At 38.5% G+C, this 19,837-nt stretch overlaps 1 protein-coding gene across 1 annotated transcript in view; it reads right to left on the bottom strand.

Moving 5' to 3' along the window:
* Positions 1-19,837, bottom strand: part of LOC126292016 (peroxidase-like) — a 607,040-nt gene that overhangs the window by 17,499 nt on the left and 569,704 nt on the right. The window contains exons 10-11 of the mRNA XM_049985808.1: positions 12,141-12,288; positions 9,131-9,287 (exon numbers count right to left, since the gene is read on the bottom strand). Of these exons, the coding sequence (XP_049841765.1) occupies positions 9,131-9,287; positions 12,141-12,288 (305 nt within the window). The remainder of the gene's footprint in view (positions 1-9,130; positions 9,288-12,140; positions 12,289-19,837) is intronic.

Genomic DNA, 19,837 nt, shown 5'->3' on the forward strand with positions numbered 1-19,837 from the left:
AGTATTTTGAGGAGCACTTCAAACTCTGGCAATTTTTTAAAATTCTTTGGTAGTTAATCACTACAATTTTAATACTCTTGCCTGTAAGGGGCATTTATTTGGATTTTTTATTCACTCTTTCAGGTTTCCTACAGTTATCATTATCCGAAATGGATGGAGGGCCATGGAATCTAAAAAAACATTATGTGCACTCCACACATAGCCAGCTAGCTACCAGAGTAGCAGCCTCTAATGTGAAGTGCACACCTGACTCATTTAAGAGGATAGTACACTTCTCAGCCCTATGAGACTAATTTATGAAGGTGCAGCCTAGCTTGTTGTAGACCTTCAAAATCTCTGGTTCAGTCATCCTGCTCAACTCAAAACCAGGAGGCCAATATCATTTCTAGGAACAATACTACAAAGTGTGAGTTTTTTTCAAACTCTGCCGGCACAAGTGGTTTCTTCAACCTTCTCTGCCTGTCACTGGGATGATCCAAGTCATAATTTTTTCCATGTGCCACAACCTGAAGCTGATTACCTTGTTTTCCCTTGATAGCTGCCAGAACAGCACCTTCAGCATGATGGATGCAAATCACAGCCTACCCACTGAGAGCTCCAGGTATGCTTTCTTTTCCCTGCACCTACATTCTGTTTCTAAACTTCTCCTTAGTTTCCTTGCTTGTTTCATGTACAGATTAAATAAAAAGGGGGAGGCTACAGCTATCTTGGAAAATACAGTTTTCCTTTCACATGGTTCTGTACAGGTTGTAGAGAACGTTTTGCTCCCTCTATTTTATCTGGGGTAACTTCAGAATTTCAAATGGTGTATTCCAGTCAAGGATGTCAAAATATTTTTCCAAATCAACACTTACTACCAATGTTCTCCTCTTCATTCCATTTTTGAAGATTAGTCATAGGGGCAGTATTGCCTAGTGTGTTACTGCATTTCTCCAGAACTAATAAAGCAAAGATATTACTAATACTGATTGGAGACAAACTAATCTTGGTTAGCTCCATCTGATGAAGACTGCCTGTAGTCATACAGTCCTTCCCATTCCAGCACTTCTTCAAATACCAAGCTGGCAAAATTCTGCCTGAAAGATTTCAGCAGTAGAACGGCATCCCTTAAGCAGCCTTTTAATCCTTCCTTATTTATGGATGATTATGCACATCATTCATCTTCCTTGTCACGTGCAACTCAGTATTAGAACATTGGAAGAGTGGGCTTCTCACACCAGTTTTAAATTTTCTCCAGATAAATCTGTGTATGTGTTCTTTCTGATTTTAAACTTTCTCATCAATTTACTTATCCAGCAAATGAGGGACACAGTAATGTAATGTAATGCCTAATATTATTGTTATTATATTGTTGCCTAATATGAAACACACAATTATATACATTGGGATACTCTTGTTTACTTCATTTTTCCATTGTTAATCTTTCAATTTTCATATTGCTTCACAGTATTACATTAATGCTATTCAGTTAAGCTCATTTTTCTGTAAACTTTCTTTTATTTACGTTTATTATTCTATAAATGAAATAGTTGACAAATCAAATAATAACAGTGTTACACATAACACTGGGTTGTTAAAATCACATAATTAGTATAATTTTTGTATGAAGATGTAAGAGTCTGAAGAACAGTATTTACTGGGAAGATGACCATACTAATTCTTGTGGGTGTGTGTTAAACCTCAAATTAAAAAAAAAAAAAAAAAACAATAAGTTGATGTGTGGTGTCTGTTGTGTCTGACATGCCTGACAGAACAGACACAACATATCAATACATACATATCAGTGAGGACAGCTTCACCATACACTCCAAACCCCTGTAGGACTTGGCGAATGCCATGAGCAGCAGAGCTAATTGACTGGGGTGATGCTTGCATGTGACAGGTTGAGAATTTGAGTCAGATGGGAAGCATGTCTGGATGGCTGAGGCATTTAAGGCAACTGTTGTAGACAAGTAGAGCACCAGGGGTCGAGTCCCGGTCTGGCGCACCATTGATTTATTTCAATGCCTGTAGGTGGCTGAAGTCCTGATTTATTGTGTTCTATGTGGATGGATCCTCCCCCCATGAACCATGGACCTTGCCATTGGTGGGTAGGCTTGCGTGCCTCAGCGATACAGATAGCCGTAACATAAGTACAACCACAACGGAGGGGTATCTGTTGAGAGGCCAGACAAACGTGTGGTTCCTGAGGAGGGGCAGCAGCCTTTTCAGTAGTTGCAAGGACAACAGTCTGCATGATTGACAGATCTGGCCTTCTAACAATAACCAAAACGGCCTTGCTGTGCTGGTACTGTGAATGGCTGAAAGCAAGGGGAAACTACGGCCGTAATTTTTCCTGAGGGCATGCAGCTTTACTGTATGATTAAATGATGATGGCGTCCTCTTGGGTGAAATATTCCGGAGGTAAAATAGTCCCCCATTCGGGTCTCCGGGCAGGGACTACTCAAGAGGGTGTCGTTATCAGGAGAAAGGAAACTGGCGTTCTATGAATCGGAGCGTGGAATGTCAGATCACTCAATCGGCCAGGTAGGTTAGAAAATTTAAAAAGGGAAATGGATAGGTTAAAGTTAGATATAGTTCGGTGGCAGGAGGAACAAGACTTCTGGTCAGGTGACTACAGGGTTATGAACACAAAATCAAATAGGGGTAATGCAGGAGTAGGTTTAATAATGAATAGGAAAATAGGAATGTGGGTAAGCTACGACAAACGGCATAGTGAACGCATTCTTGTGGCCAAGATAGATATGAAGCCCACACCTACTACAGTAGTACAAGTCTATATGCCAAGTAGCTCTGCAGATGAGGAAGAAATTGGAGAAATGTATGATGAAATAAAAGAAATTATTCAGATAGTAAAGGGTGACAAAAATTTAATAGTCATGGCTGACTGGAATTCAGTTGTAGGAAAAGGGAGAGAAGTAAATGCAGTAGGGGAATATGGATTTGGGGGAGAGAAATTAAGAGGAAGCCGCCTGGTAGAATTTTGCACAGAGCACAACTTAATCATAGCTAACACTTGGTTTAAGAATCATGAAAGAAGGTTGTATACATGGAAGAACCCTGGAGATACTAAAAGGTATCAGACAGATTATATAATGGTAAGACAGAGATTTAGGAACCAAGTTTTAAATTGTAAGACACTTCCAGGGGCAGATGTGGACTCTGACCACAATCTATTGGTTATGACCTGTAGATTAAAACTGAAGAACCTGCAAAAAGGTGAGAATTTAAGGAGACGGGACCTGGATAAACTGACTAAACCAGAGGTTGTACAGAGGTTCAGGGAGAGCATAAGGGAACAAATGGCAGGAATGTGGGAAAGAAATACATTAGAAGAAGAATGGGCAGCTCTGAGGGATGAAGTAATGAAGGCAGCGGAGGATAAAGTATGTAGAAAGATGAGGGCTAGTAGAAATCCTTGGGTAACAGAAGAAATATTGAATTTAATTGGTGAAAGGAGAAAATATAAAAATGCAGTAAATGAAGCAGGCAAAAAGGAATACAAATGTCTCAAAAATGAGATCAACAGGAAGTGCAAAACGGCTAACCAGGGATGGCTAGAGGACAAATGTAAGGATGTAGAGGCTTATCTCACTAGGGGTAAGATAGATACTGCCTACAGGAAAATTAAAGAGACCTTTGGAGATAAGAGAACCACTTGTATGAACATCAAGAGCTCAGATGGAAAACCAGTTCTAAGCAAAGAAGGGTAAGCAGAAAGGTGGAAGGAGTATATAGAGGGTCTATACATGGGCGATGTACTTGAGGGCAATATTATGGAAATGGAGGAGGATGTGGATGAGGATGAGATGGGAGATACGATACTGCGTGAAGAGTTTGACAGAGCACTGAAAGACCTGAGGCGAAACAAGGCCCCCAGAGTAGACAACATTCCATTGGAACTACTGACAGCCTTGGGGGAGCCAGTCCTGACAAAACTCTACCATCTGGTGAGCAAGGTGTATGAAACAGGCGAAATACCCTCAGACTTCAAGAAGAACATAATAATACCAATCCCAAAGAAAGCAGGTGTTGACAGATGTGAAAATTACAGAACAATCAGTCTAATAAGCCATGGCTGCAAAATACTAACACGAATTCTTTACAGATGAATGGAAAAAGTAGTAGAAGCCGACCTTGGGGAAGATCAGTTTGGATTCCGTAGAAATACTGGAACACGTGAGGCAATACTGACCTTACGACTTATCTTAAAAGAAAGATTAAGGGAAGGCAAACCTACGTTTCTACCATTTGTAGACTTAGAGAAAGCTTTAGACAATGTTGACTGGAATACTCTCTTTCAAATTCTAAAGGTGGCAGGGGTAAAATACAGGGAGCGAAAGGCTATTTACAATTTGTACAGAAACCAGATGGTAGTTATAAGAGTCGAGGGACATCAAAGGCAAGCAGTGGTTGGGAAGGGAGTGAGACAGGGTTGTAGCCTCTCCCCGATGTTATTCAATCTGTATATTGAGCAAGCGGTAAAGGAAACAAACGAAAAATTTGGAGAAGGTATTAAAATCCATGGAGAAGAAATAAAAACTTTGAGGTTCGCCGATGGCATTGTAATTCTGTCAGAGACAGCAAAGGACTTGGAAGAGCAGTTGAATGGAATGGATAGTGTCTTGAAAGGAGGGTATAAGATGAACATCAACAAAAGCAAAATGAGGATAATGGAATGCAGTCAAATTAAGTCGGGTGATGCTGAGGGAATTAGATTAGGAAATGAGACACTTCATGTAGTAAAGGAGTTTTGCTATTTGGGGAGCAAAATAACTGATTATGGTCGAAGTAGAGAGGATATAAAATGTAGCCTGGCAATGGCAAGGAAAGCGTTTCTGAAGAAGAGAAATTTGTTAACATCGAGTATAGATTTAAGTGTCAGGAAGTCGTTTCTGAAAGTATTTGTATGGAGTGTAGCCATGTATGGAAGTGAAACATGGACAATAAATAGTTTGGACAAGAAGAGAATAGAAGCTTTCGAAATGTGGTGCTACAGAAGAATGCTGAAGATTAGATGGGTAGATCACATAACTAACGAGGAGGTATTGAATAGGATTGGGGAGAAGAGAAGTTTGTGGCACAACTTGACGAGAAGAAGGGGTCGGTTGGTAGGACATGTTCTGAGGCATCAAGGGATCACCATTGGAGGGCAGCGTGGAGGGTAAAAATCATAGAGGGAGACCAAGAGATGAATACACTAAGCAGATTCAGAAGGATGTTGGTTGCAGGAGGTACTGGGAGATGAAGAGGCTTGCACAGGATAGAGTAGCATGGAGAGCTGCATCAAACCAGTCTCAGGACTGAAGACCACAACAACAACAACAACAACAACATATGGATGATTGCTGCTGTACCACCAGTGGCGTGTCTGACAGAACAGACAACACATATCGTATGAGTATATCAGTGAGGACAGCTCTAGGCATTTCAGTGCAGGTGCACCACATCTTTGGAGCCCCTGTGAGACTAAGCGAATTCTTTGAGCAGCAGGGATAATAGAAGGGGCACTACTTGCCTGTGACAGGTCGAGAATTTGTGTCAGCAAGGAAGCATGTCTGGATGACTGAGGCAGTTAAGGCAACCATTCTGAAGAAACAGAGCATCTGGATTCAAGTTCCAGTCCAGCAGAAGTTTTCAATTTTCACCATTTATTTATTTAAATGCCTGTAGGTAGCTGAATTCATGATTTCCTTTCATATTAAAATATGTTAAATGTGAAAAGCTTGATTGTAATTCTTAATGAAGAGCTAAGTGCTCCCTTAATTGTTTAAACATTTTATAACTGACTTCAACTGTGCCTGCATGACTCTGTTTTTGCTCATTTTGCTGCAGTTATGTCTCAGTTTTTGTACAGCATTTGCTCAGTCTGATTGTTGCTGAGAAATGCTGTAGTGGAGAAGTGAGAAGGGAAGAAACTACAAATAATTTATGCAGCAAAGGCAAAGAGTATGGCAGTTGATTAACAATCATTGACACCCATGACACATCAATATAAGTGTTTTTAACATTAAGGAATTGCCTTTCTGCTCCAAAACTTTGTGTCTTTTGCAGCAGTCCCTGTAAATCAATGAGAAGACTGCAATTACAAGCATTTCACATCTTAGTTGTGAGCAGAAACATTACAGGGTCCTATACCAAGCCTCTGTGCTGAGGATGGAGAATTGCCATCTGGCAGCAATAACTCATGGTGTGTTATGCATAAAGGTTATTCACCCTTACTGAATCACCTGTATATCGGACTGTTAACACCGAAAATTATAGCAATATTTATATGACAGTCCTCACAGTTAAGATTTTTTAAAATAACTCTAGGTGTTCACATGCACTGCTTAACATTGCAATGGTCAGTGGGAATAAAAGTTAGTTAAAAATTAAAAATTATATATTATTCATTTTTGCAAAGGAAATTTTAGGTAACTTTGCTAACATGTAATGGAAGAGTAAATGTAATGAGTTTTGTAAGATGATAATGACTTTTTTTTTTACAAAAGCTTTATGGCATTATTCACATGATTAAAATTCAATATTGTTAAGAAACAAATAGTTTTGCTGTAAAATTCATTATTATTGGACTACTTAAATGACATTTTTGGTAAAAATATTATTTGGAAACTTTTAAATTATTTGTAATATTTTGCTGAGGTTTGCAGTCCTAAGTTATCATATTTAATATTTTACTAATATTTAGAGAATTTCATAAATTTTAGGAGGGAAGTCCAGTGTGGGTGCCACACTAGTCAAAATATGATTTGTAAAAATGGAAGTTTATGACTTTTAAAGCTTATTAATAAACATTTTTGAAATGAAAAATTATTTGTGCCCTTGTAAAAGTATTATTACTTATAAAAGGCATGTAAATGACAAAAAATTGTATAGAGTAAAATTTGTTAACCCTTGACTCACGAGGTGTGGTTTCTCATACTACATGAAAATTTTCAAACTCACTCTCCAAGGCCAGTTGAGGGGGAATGCTTCTATACTCCCCCTACCCTCCATAAATTGCCACCCCTATGATGTTTTGTTGCTGGTTGCATTATCGCCTTCTGTATTTATTGTTTAGACTTGTTATTAATAGGTGTTGGAGTCTCCTACTGCGTGACTCATGAACTACATACCTGTTTTCTTCAGCACAGTATCGTATAGCCCAAAATGTGTTGGCACGAATGTGTTATTTTTAACTTTCCTGAGTTTGATGAAATTGTTAGTCAGTCTATGAAGGAAGGTGTCAGATATATAGATCAAGAAATAAACATAAAAGACAATGATTTTACATTAGCCAGTGATCGCAGTCCTGCTATCGAAAAAGAGTATCATTCAGGGGAAGAACTTCGGGAAAGCAGTAATGGAGGTCAGTCTGTTTCTTCAATGAAATATTTGAAGTGTCTGTTAAATTTGAATGTGTTCTGAATGGTGATAAAATGTAGTTCCTAGCAATGAATGTAAATTTGACAGACTTTCGTTTTGTACCTTTTGGTTGTAATTTTTATGTGCTAATTTAAACCCTGGAATTTAGTTTTATTTGGAAATTTATTTGCTACAGAGGTTGCATAATTTTTCACAATGTAAAATTCAGTACTCTAACAGTATTTATCTGTACAATTTAAAAGAACCACACAAAATTATGTGCTTACGTGTGATAAATAGTATAATTCTGCAGGCTTTGTTTAATGCAATAAAATAAACTAGAAGCATTTATGAAACACTTAAATAATTGTAAAAATAAATATTATATAGCATAAATTAGAAATTTCAAATGATTTTTGCCTTAAATCTTGGTTCAAACATAGGGGTTCCAGGGACTGCACCTTGTGTTATACATTACAGAAAAGTCGCCTTGTGAGTTAAGGGTTAATGTATCTGTAGCACCACAAGGTTTTTAGATACCAGCAGTACTGATGTGTAATTGATCAGTTGGACTGAAAGACTATGTGAAATGATGCATATAGGCCTATTAAGTCTGTGGGCAAATCAAGGAGTGGGGGACTGCATTTGGCAATGTAGCAATGAAGTGCTATGTAATAGAAAACTGTTGTTCAGAAACTCTGTGGTCTACTGGCTGTGCCATGGGATTGAAATTGGAAAATCATAGTATAGTACTCAGTGCAAAATTGGACTGTAATCTAAGAAGAGGAAATACTCAGTTTAGTCACAAATGACAGGTGTGGAGCCTGAATCTCAAAGAAATTTGATGAGTACTGAACGTGCTACTAAATGAATATATTTAATAATGTTCAGTTAGTATTTCACAGGAATGTAAATGTAACCATGCCAACCCTGGCCCCTCCCCAACTTCTAAAAAAATGAAACCAACCTAGTTAAGACATAGTTCTTTAGAGTAGCTAGATTATTAAATTAGGACAAAAAAATATGAGAGAAAAAATATCAAAATAAAACAAGCATAACACTAATGATTATACAGGTATATGTCAGACTTATAACTGACTGTCTTCAAAGATGGAACATTGTTGTCAAATGTATACAATGTTATGTTGATTATAAATAATCACTCATTCTTACAGCACATAGTTAACTTGTTCAATATTAGAAAGTCTTCATGCAGATTTTAAGCTAGCAGTAACAGTTGAACAGCAATTACTAAATATAAATGAAGAGGCATCAACATTTTTCAGAATAATAGCACAAATTGTTTACAACTGTTAAACAATACTTGGCTATTAATTCCACTTTCTAACTGCAGCCCCTCCTTGTTTACCTTAACTTGTTACTTATCCATCCTGGTATGATGTGTAGAACATGATGAGTAAATAAACAAGGGAAGGAGGAGGGAAGAAGATTGAGGCAGAAGTTTTACCAGCATGCAAAAAATCATACAGTGTCCTATTTCTTAGTTTGGATGCTTCTTTTCAAGATATGTAGTGCATGAAAAGAAAACCATGAGAGGAAAAAATAATACATTGGTGCATATTTAAAACTACATAATGGAATCAATTTAACAAATGAGAACTACTCTACACAGGAAACAAACAACACATAAACAATGGCTCTGCTGAAAGAGACCAGTTTAGTGTTGAGTCAGGCAAAAAATGTGAGCTCAGTAATAAAGTGAAAGTGATGTTTTACAGCTTACATCTAAATCACCTGAAGTAACAAGTTCTGACACACATACCTCATAGTCCGTGTATTTATCATCCTTTGCAGTAGGTTGTTGTGCCATACCAAGGGCTATCTGATCCAAATGATCACCCTGAGTGATTATTTCTGGCCTATCCAACCAGTTAGTAATTTTTTGACTTCTAAATGGACATCCTATACCTTTGTACAGCCTGCAAAATGTGGCTCAATTAGTCTGATGTACAAATAATGAAGTCCATATAACAAAGAAGTCCATACAATTTTCAGGTCTCACATGATGCATTCTTTATAAGTAAGAACACATCACAGAGTAATATAAACATAATTCATCATTAGAAGATACATGTACACAATTGTAACATAAAAACCCACATGTGTAAGAACAGTGTTTATCAAACTCTCCTTCTAGGAAGCTCAAATATTATTTGATCAGAGATATTGCTTGGAACCAGTTTTGATTTTAGGTAAGTAAAAGAATGCAGAATGATAGTAGGTCCACTTTTGTTCTTATTATACAAACTGATCTGCCATGTGTAGAAACATGGAAAAATAAAGATAGTTCTTAATATCAAGTATCTTCATCCCAATATTGACAGTTTTTGCACAATAGTTTTTAACGGATACTCCCACTCCTATCAATATTTTATAGGAGATGCTTTAATGAATAATCCTAGTAATGATTTATTACTGTTTGATTATTTACCTCAAATTTTGCTTCTTTGATTCAGTTCCAACACATTCAAGAAATTAACATGCAAGCACCAACAGGCCTACAATTGAATGAGTGGTAAGCATCCACGTGACACAGTGAGTGTACAAAAGCATCTGCCAAGTTTTGTCACAGTTTGTTCACTTGGAATCCCCTAGTGTTCTGAGTATGAAATATTTATTTTAGTATTGTTGCCCCCCCCCCCCCCCCAAAAAAAAAAAAAAATCGTTAAGCACAAGAGTTACTGCTGGAGGGAGTTGGCACCACATCCACACACAAATCATCTAATTCCCATGAATTCTGGGGATGAGGGCAATGAGGCTCTGGCACCATGTGCAATCACATTCCAGATGTGTTTGATCAGATTCAAATATGGTGAGTTGGTGGAGTTGGAGAGGGGGGGGGGGGGGGGCAGCACATCAGCATCAACTGGAACTCACCACTGTGGTCTTTGAGTCATTCCATCACACTACTGTCCCTGTGATATGGTGCATTAACTTGTTGAAAAATGCCACTGGTGTTGGGATACTTGATTGTAATGAAGGGGTGTACATGTCTGCAACCAGTGTACAACACTCCTTGGCCATACGCTGCCTTACATGAACTCCACTGGACTCACGGATAACCACACGGATGTTCCCCAGAGCATAACGGAGCCATTACCAGCTAATTTCCATCATGCAGTACAGGTGTCGAGGAGCTGTTCCTCTGTAAGATGGCGAATTTGTGCCCTCCCATCAGCATGATGAAGAATGTAACAGGATTCATGAGATTGTGCAACACTCTACCGTTGTGCAAACGTCCAGTTCCAGTAGTCACATGCCAATTTCAGGCACAGTTTCCAATGTCATGGTGTTAACATTGGCACACGCACGGGTCATTGGCTGCAGATGCCCACTGTTAGGAGTGTTTAGTGCGCTGTGTGTTCAGACACTCCTGTAAACTGTCCAGATAAGTCCAATGCTAGTTTCATCACAGTTCACTGCTGTCTTGTTTTACCAGTCTGACCAGCCTACAACATCCGAGATCTGTGATGAGTGATGACTGCTGCCTGGCCCCACAATGTTTGGATGTGGTTTCACCCTGTTTTTGCCACATGTTAAAGACACTCACCACACCACTCCTCAAACACCTGACAAATCATGCACATTTCTGAAATTCTCATACCGAGCTCTTGGGCCATTACTACAAACTCAGATAGATCACACACCTTCCTCATTCTACACAAGGACAGCACACTCACTGATACTGTGTGTGTGTGTGTGTGTGTGTGTGTGTGTGTGTGTGTGTGTGTGTGTGGAGGGGGAGGGGGGGGGGATGATTTTGTTTTGATAGTAGGCTGGTGATCGTAGTGTTCTGGCTGATCAGTGCGTAGCAAGGTCTGCACATGTAACTTATTTATATCAACTTTCCTTCAGCTAGTCAGCTCCTGACAGTTATCGGCAGTAGCAGGAAGCAGTCAAGACGTGTAAAAACACTTTCTTATACCTGCCAACATGTGTTCATGACTAGCTCAATTATTATACACTTACTTCTAGGTTCCATCACTAATGGCAGCATAGAAACACTGCAGCAAAGTTACATACTGCATGTTACAGCATTTAAGAATAAAAAGCTGGAATGTACTGTTGTCACAAAATAATACCTGAGTCTCAAAGTAGTCCAGTTTTATAACACAATATAACTTGTAATGCAGAAGTTTTGGAGCTTAGACATTTAGTACCATTTTTATGAACACTGTTTTTGCTTATTAGAGTTGTAATAATCAATAATAACCAAAGTAAATGTGTGAAAAATACATAGCAAATAAATGGATTATAAAGCTGCTGCTTCTGCGCTTAGGTGCTTAACAGTTTCCTAAAGCATGCTCAAGGGTATATGGCACAGATAATCTGTTTTGGATATTTTTGTGCAATGAATACCTAATGTCCAAGTGTAGAATGGCACCAGAAAATGTATTCCACTTGATATTAATGAAATGTAAAATTTAAACTAAACCAACCTGCTGGCCTTTTACTGAAATGAAATTTTTTATTGACTTAGAAGATTTGTAATGTATTATTTCCAACCCAAGCTCTTATTGGCATCAATGCCCAGAGACTTTGAACATTCTTATTACCATATAGGTCAATTTTTATTTTTATTTAAGAACTTATTTATAACTTCTATCTTTTTAATTAAAAAAAATCTGCTCTGAAGTTATATTGGATTTATGTGGTTTAGAACCAGTGGTATAGAAAGTGTCTATAGAAGTTGACACAAAGATGACTAACATTTTTTTAAACATTTAATGGTACATTTGCAAAAAGAAAATATACAACTGACCATAACTTACCGCATGTTACCTTGAACAATTCCGTGGAACATTCGGTAAACTGCTTCTGTAAATTCTGCAAGTGTAGCTGGATTTGTAGAGGCATTGTAACAATGACTGAAGCCTGTCTCCCTTGATGTGATATTATATTTTGCCAACCAGTCCTCACCTGTAATCAGGTCAGGTCCATTTGTGGTCAGGGAATGTATCATCACATTGTAACACAAATAGGTGAGATGATTCCTTATAGCCAACAATAATGGTGACAAATTTGTGATTTTAAGTTTATACATAATGTTTACGATGCTTCCAAGTTAAGTCATAGATGGCGGTGTCGGTGAGTGGGTGAAGGAGGCAGGGGAAAGTGGTGGGGTAAAGAAGTAGCTTACCATCTAATAAAAGCTCTTTCTGAAGGTTGGCATAGTTGCTGTGTTATGTATTTCAAAGTTGCACCAGCTCAAAGATAAAATTTCTCAGCTTAACAGATAAAGGCAGGTTTTTAGTTAAAACATAGAATTTATTTTATGCTTTTTATGCAACATATGTTTGGTAAAGATACACCATACCTGATATGATTTAAGGTAGGTATCCCACACACATATCAACAGCTGCCACAACTTCTTTGTTGGACTGAAAACATTTTCTTCCAATGCAGAAATTTCTTTAAATGTTGATATGGATGGAAGTGTCTGACAGTGCCAAGACTGGTAAACAGTTTGGAGTTTAACATGATTTTCAACTAAAATCCTTCATATCCCCCAACTCAATACTTGTATCAAGAGCACTGTCCTGAAGATGAATAATTTTTCTCAATTCGTTACCCACACCTGTTTCTTGTTCATTCATTCATTCATCCATCCATGCATCATTTCTGATGAACCCAGAATGGAGTGTCTTCAGGAACACAGAACAAGTAGAGTTATAAATTGACAGTAAACTGCACTAAACAAGGTAATTAATCAGAACTTTTACACCCTAACTTACTTGTGTGAAGTGGTATACTAACAACATATTATGAGTAGAGCTAATCCACTCATAGGGATAATCATGGTAATTCCTAGTACATTGGTGTGTGTGTGTGTGTGTGTGTGTGTGTGTGTGTGTGTGTGTGTGTGTGTGTGTGTGCGTGCGTGCGTGCGTTTGGGTGAATACAGAACACCACAATTCAATTTGTCAGCAATCTGGAGGTGTACAGGGTGTGAAATGAAGCACACATAGTTGTTAGTTGTGGCACCAGCAATGGCTTCAAACTATCCGGGCATCAAGTCTTAGAGCTTACCATTGATGACATGAAATATCCCATAAATAAAACTTTGGCAGCAATATGAGTTCAGCCCTTTTGCAGGAAGGAATATCTTTTCATCTCTAGCCACCTGGAGTTTCACTGTGAATGATTGTACTATATGTGCATGTTCTTTCTGTATGCTCCATTATCAGCAATGAATTCATGTTTACTGCTCTAAGGCCTGTGTTACACTATCATATTTCTTTGTCAAAGCTGATATGTCAAATATTTATGTCAAAGACATTTATGGTGTAAATGGGAACTTTGTCAAATTGCACCTGTCACCAAATAAAGATGATCAAATCTAGGGCCTTGCTGTAGATTTGATCATAAAAGTCACTTATTTTCTGTTCACTGCAACGTGAAATGTTACCACTTGGAGCGCTAGTACTGCTGCAGTGTTGTATCACTGGCAGTGTGTTTGTAAACATGGTTGTGAAGTTTAATTTGTCTGTGCTGTTAACTACAAAATTAATTGTATAAAGCTGATGAGGCACTTTACAGTGTGAGGCACCTTAGTACAGATATAGATTAAGAAGACTGGAGAGCTACAAAAGAGATGCAGATGTCATTAGTCGTGAGATGCAGCCAGGGTGCATTGCTGATGACATGGCCTCTCTCAAGCTACTCTCACAAGAAAGCAAAAGTATGTATCAACATACTTATTTCATTAAAAACAAAGATTCCAAGACTTACCAAGTGGGAAAACGCCGGCAGACAGGCACAAGAACAAAACACACACACAGAATTACTAGCTTTCGCAACCGATGGTTGCTTCTTCAGGAAGGAGAGGGAAAGACGAAAGGATGTGGGTTTTAAGGGAGAGGGTAAGGAGTCATTCCAATCCCGGGAGCGGAAAGACTTCCCTTGGGGAGAAAAAAAGGAAAGGTGTACACTCGCGCACACACAAACACGCACAAATATCCATCCGCACATACACAGACACAAGCAGACATATTTAGGCATATGTTCTACTGCATGTTAATGTCAACAGAAACAATATTGGACATGTGTATGAATAATGTGTGGTGTATTTCGACCTCCTTGGTGATCACATCAACAATAGAGTTTCTGGACAACCAGTTCATGTCTCTGTGATGACATCTCATGTGCTTTTACAGGTGCATCTGTGTCAGGAATGATCAAGACAAATCTGTTCATAATTTAGTGCAAGGCGCAGCTGGTTACACAATGTGAGAAGGCTCTCAGTTTTCCACCTGTGCCATGCTCAGTCTGTGGGATCTTGTCCACCATCAACCTTATACCAAATGTCCAGCACATCCCCAACAGGACTTCTGTGGAGCACATATACAATAAGGATCTCAACTTAAACTGCCAACCTTCAAACTAAACACTAACCAACAGGGTTCACAGCCATTGAATTCGTACTATACAGTTCTGGAATCGGTAAGGATATGTCCGAATTTGTGGCCCTAGTAAGCGGCATAGGTGATTACATCCACAAAATTAGTGAAATTGGAATAACTCCACTTGCAGCATTTTCATGTCTGCTTATTAATAATTTTTCTTCTTAGTAATTATCCTACTGTTATGTGTACTGTACATATATGGCATGTATTGAAATGCTTGAAAAGCTGAATTAGAGTTTGATCCACCAAAATTAATTACACAGTAATTTGCTTTCAGTGTACTGAGTCCAATAATATAACCAGTTTTCACTTAAGGCATATTAATCAGAAATTATTGGTAATGGAACTTTGTACTACCATAAAATTTTGCCTACATCATATGAGCTAAAACATATTTGCAAAAGGAGTAAGACCATTCATTATAAAAACTGGCATCCCAACTTCACAGTATTATATTTAATTTTGCATGAAAGTAATTAACATTTGAGATAATTAACACTGAAAATACCATATTGTTATAATTTCTATTACTGATTTTATCTTCTGGCTTGTTAGATTTTGGAGTTTAACAACACACTTTTGGTGTCCTATCTTATTAATTAATTGAGACACTAATTAAGATTTTTAAATAATTTATCATTATGTAAACTAATTAATATGGCATCAGAAATCAGGAGTTAGGTAATCTCACCGCAGAGGCATAAAGCAATTCCATAAACTTTTCTTAATTTATAGAAAAAATTTATCAATGCCTCTAGCACATCCTGAATAGCAATATTGTAAGTAGCTATTTATGAAATGACTGAATAATATCCAAAACAACAATTTATTCATATGCCAGCTTATAAACAGTTGAACGTCACTCAAAGAGAGAGTTCACCACAAAATCCTGATCATGTTAACACACATGTAACACCTATGCTCTCAGTTTTTGCTCTCACTACAGCTATGTGCATATTGTTTATGAAAATACGTGTAATACTCATAAAATATCATAAATATGGATGCCTAAAACTTTCGGGTGATTTCTGTAACTCAAATCTACAGACAAAGGTAGTGACTCAACTGTGATGTGATCGGTAGGAAGTGTCACCCATCATTCTCACATGAATGAGGTGTTGCTGGTCATTGTGACTCTTAATTAATAAGTAGATTAAGTGGGTCATTGCATTGTACTCTTATCCGATAGACTTATGCAAGACAACATTGACTGTGAACTGCGACATTTTGTGTATATATGGACAGTGCTTTGTGCCACATTTAGTTACTTTGTTCAGTTGATTGTTAGGACTCTCATTGATTACTGAACAGTGTTTCGTTAATGTGTATTTTAATAAGTTTACAATTTGTATGAATATTCCTTCTACTGTACCTCTTAGTTATTTTTGAGTTTCAACCTGTTAGTAGGCACTAACAATAATCCAAACAATATACTCTTGAAGCTAACATAATGTGTAGAAAATATTCCTGGCACATCATGTCGCTCACAGCCACAAGGAGACACTGAGACCTGAGCGTATCTGTACACTCCTGAGAGCATCACATGCAATTGCTATGGGGTGTGACAACTTCTGCTGGCAATGATTACCACACCAACAGTCGACAATAACATACCTGACGGGAGTGAGGGGGCACAGCCGCGGCTGTTCCGGTTCCACTCACATATTGCCGACTGAGTGCCTGACAGCTCTGTGCTGTACAACCACCCAAATGCCCAACAAAACCACCTACAGCTCAAGCAGTGGGCCAAAGCCACTTTTCCCATCTATTACTCGACCACAGCATTGTTGCGCCTGGGAATGAGGGTGCTTCCGTTGTGAGTTTTTGTCATCATATTTCGTGAGCAAATGCTGAAACACTTGGTAGTATATGCACAACTGTCTTGAAATCATTCACAGCACCATGTATTTTCCTTTTTCACCACGATACTTGTTTACTGTAAAGCCATTGCATGTTTCCAGTAATAGCCACTGGAGACCATGCACAATACTATCATGATGGGGTAATACAAGATGTGGTGGTGGTGGTGGTGGTACAGTGGTGCAAAAAACAAATACTTCCTTATAGACATTGCCTCTGGAGTGAGCATCATTCATGGGAACTGCCACAAATGGAATGTTTTATGGCTGTCATCCAGCTGTTCACAGCAAGTGACATTCATATCATGCAATTTGGAACTGTCACATGCACTGTGCACCAAACCTTGCATTATAAGGCAGTTTGTGATCACAGAAATGCACAAACTGATCTCTGTGCCAGTTTCACCTCTCACTTGAGTCAACACTAAGGATCCTGAGGCAAATCAGCAGGGATCCTCAGGCAAATTCCACCAGCACACTCATGTGCAGTTCCAGAGAGACTTATTCCAGTACAACCACTTTTAATCCCTATTTATGGCATCTACCTGGAACTACTTAATGACAGTCAGGCTTTGGAGTCAGAACTACAAGTGATGACAAAGAGTTATGAGGAAGAAAAAACCAGAAAGTCAAGCAAGCTGCACAATGAAAATTGAGGCCTGCAAGCTTGGGTATGTTTATTTAGCAGAAAACTGGTTGCTGCACAATATTATCTGAAGCAGGAACAGCATTACTGTCCACAAATTCCTGGCATGAAGGAGACAGCTCAACTGTGATATCAACAGGTGAAACATGTGATCTATAAATAGTCATCAGACATGACAGAGCACAAAATTAATGATACAATACGTATTTTAAAATTTTGGAAATTTTTTTTTTGTTTTCAGTGACTTTATGTAACAGATTCATAATTGATTTCATATTTACAGAAAACTTTAACCCTAAAATTGAAGTGTTAGTAGTGAATGTGACTTTTCACAACAAATGTCATATTCATAATTTCAGGTTCAGAACACTTCTTAAATGTATCCTCAGAAAGTATGTTATGAATAAAAGTCAATGACAATTAATGAAATTTGAATTTTTTAAAGTTTTTTATGATGGTCATGAAGTACCACTCCACTGACTACACGCATTACAGAAAATGCCTTGGTAATGCTAAGGATATACTAGAAGATACTTTCAGGTTCTTGACCTTACTTATAAACCAATTCCTATTTTTAAAAAAATACATTGTCAATGAAAGTTAACAACAGTTAGTGGAATCTGCTTTTATTTACTTTTTTGTGTGTCTAAAGTAATAACCCCCCCCCCCCTTCTTCCTTTGTCAGTACTTGTTATGGAAAATGTATTGGTGTTGCTAAGATTAACACCATGCCAGGCCATCCATATTTGTATATTGTGTAAAAGATACACTTAGCACAGACACTTATACAGAAGTCAACGCACAAGAAGAGAGAGAAGCCAATGAACACCTCATCCATCATCACCATAAGCGACCCTCTCGATGTCAGAAATCGAGAACTTCGACACTGACTGGCTGTCTCAGTAAAGCTGTATCTGATGACCCCTCCCACTCTACCATAGCCAGTATCACTGGGACTAAAGAAGGCATGGGAAGCACCATCACTGTGCTTCTTCCTTGTTAGATGGTCCAGCTGTGTCTTTGTGTCCCTCCTTGCAGCTGGTCTCCGCGTGCCCATTCACTTGCGAGTGCGCGCAGAACACGTGGGTGCCCGGGACCTCTGTTGCCCTCCTCCTGACAGTGTGGCAGTGGGGGTGCTTAGTAGGGGCCTCACCAATGATGACATGAAATAATGTATAAATGAAACTCTGTGACAGCAATATGAGTTCAGCCCTCCCAGAGGTAGGAATATCTTTGTGGCTAGTTGCTCAGAGTTTGCTACCAATGATCGTATTGTGTGAATACATTCTTTGTCTATTCACCAACATTAGTAATAAATTCATGTCTGCTGCAATAACCAGTATCCTATTTCATTCTGCATGCACCCTGCACTGAAATTCCTACAGGCACATCATTCGGTGCTGAATCAATTCTATGCCAGAGGTCCTAACCATACTGTCTGTTTCAGCACGTCTAGAGAATGTGCTGGTTAGAGGAATGGGTGGTCACCAGTCATATTAAGGAAGGTCAGGACAGCACAGTCTAAATGCAGTCTCACATTACCTTTTTGAAAGACAACATCACGGAGACTCTAAATTTGGCATAGTCAGTGGTCTTAAAATACCAATAATGACTGTTGTGCAAATTACTAGTTTTGGGATGTAGAGCTGATCATTTTGTACACAAAATAGCACCCTATACCATTATCTAAACCAACCACCTTGCTGCAGAGGTAATACCGGTTCCTGTCAGATCACCGAAGTTAAGCGCTATTGGGCTGGGCCTGCACTTGGATGGGTGACCATCCTGTCTGCTGAGTGCTGTTGACAAGCAGGGTGCACTCAGCCCATGTGAGGCACACTGATGATCTACTTAATTGAGAAGTAGTGGGTCTACTATTGTAAACTGACATATCACCGGGAGAGCGGTGTGCTGACCACATGCCCCTCCATATCTGCACCCCGTGACACCTGGGGGCTGAGCATGACACAGCGGTCGGTCAGTACCATTTGGCCTTCCAGGCCTGTTCAGGAAGAGTTTAGTTTTAATACTATCATGCAAGTCCGTGTAAGAATGGTCAATGCATTCTGGCAACATTCCTTCTCACTTCACACTGATATACATCTATTGTGGTGCTTTATACGGATTGATAAGGCTGTGAATACTGTGGTAATGATAACCACAACACGCAGTTCAGTTAAAGAGGAATGGACACCCCTATAAAGAGCAATCACAGAAGTTGGAGAGACAGATATAGATACCAGGAAGGTAACTGCAAAGAAATCTTAGGTAATAGAAGAAATTCTTCAAGTGTTCAGTGAAAGGAGGAAGCACAAAAATTGTCAGCAGGGAAGCAAAGACAAAATGGCTGTAAAAAAAGTGTGAAGAAATTGAAACATAAATGGTTTTCAGACACACTGATTCAACGTATAGATAATTGAAAATAATCTTTGGTGAAATTAAAAACAAAGGTATCAACATTAAGTATGGAAGAATAATATCATTGTTAAATGCAGAGGAGAGAGTGGGTAAGTGTAAAGAGCACACTGAAGGTCTCTACGAGAGAGAGGAGCTGTCTG

Source organism: Schistocerca gregaria, chromosome 9 (assembly GCF_023897955.1).
Source record: "Schistocerca gregaria isolate iqSchGreg1 chromosome 9, iqSchGreg1.2, whole genome shotgun sequence".
Taxonomy (NCBI): Eukaryota; Metazoa; Arthropoda; class Insecta; order Orthoptera; family Acrididae; genus Schistocerca; species Schistocerca gregaria.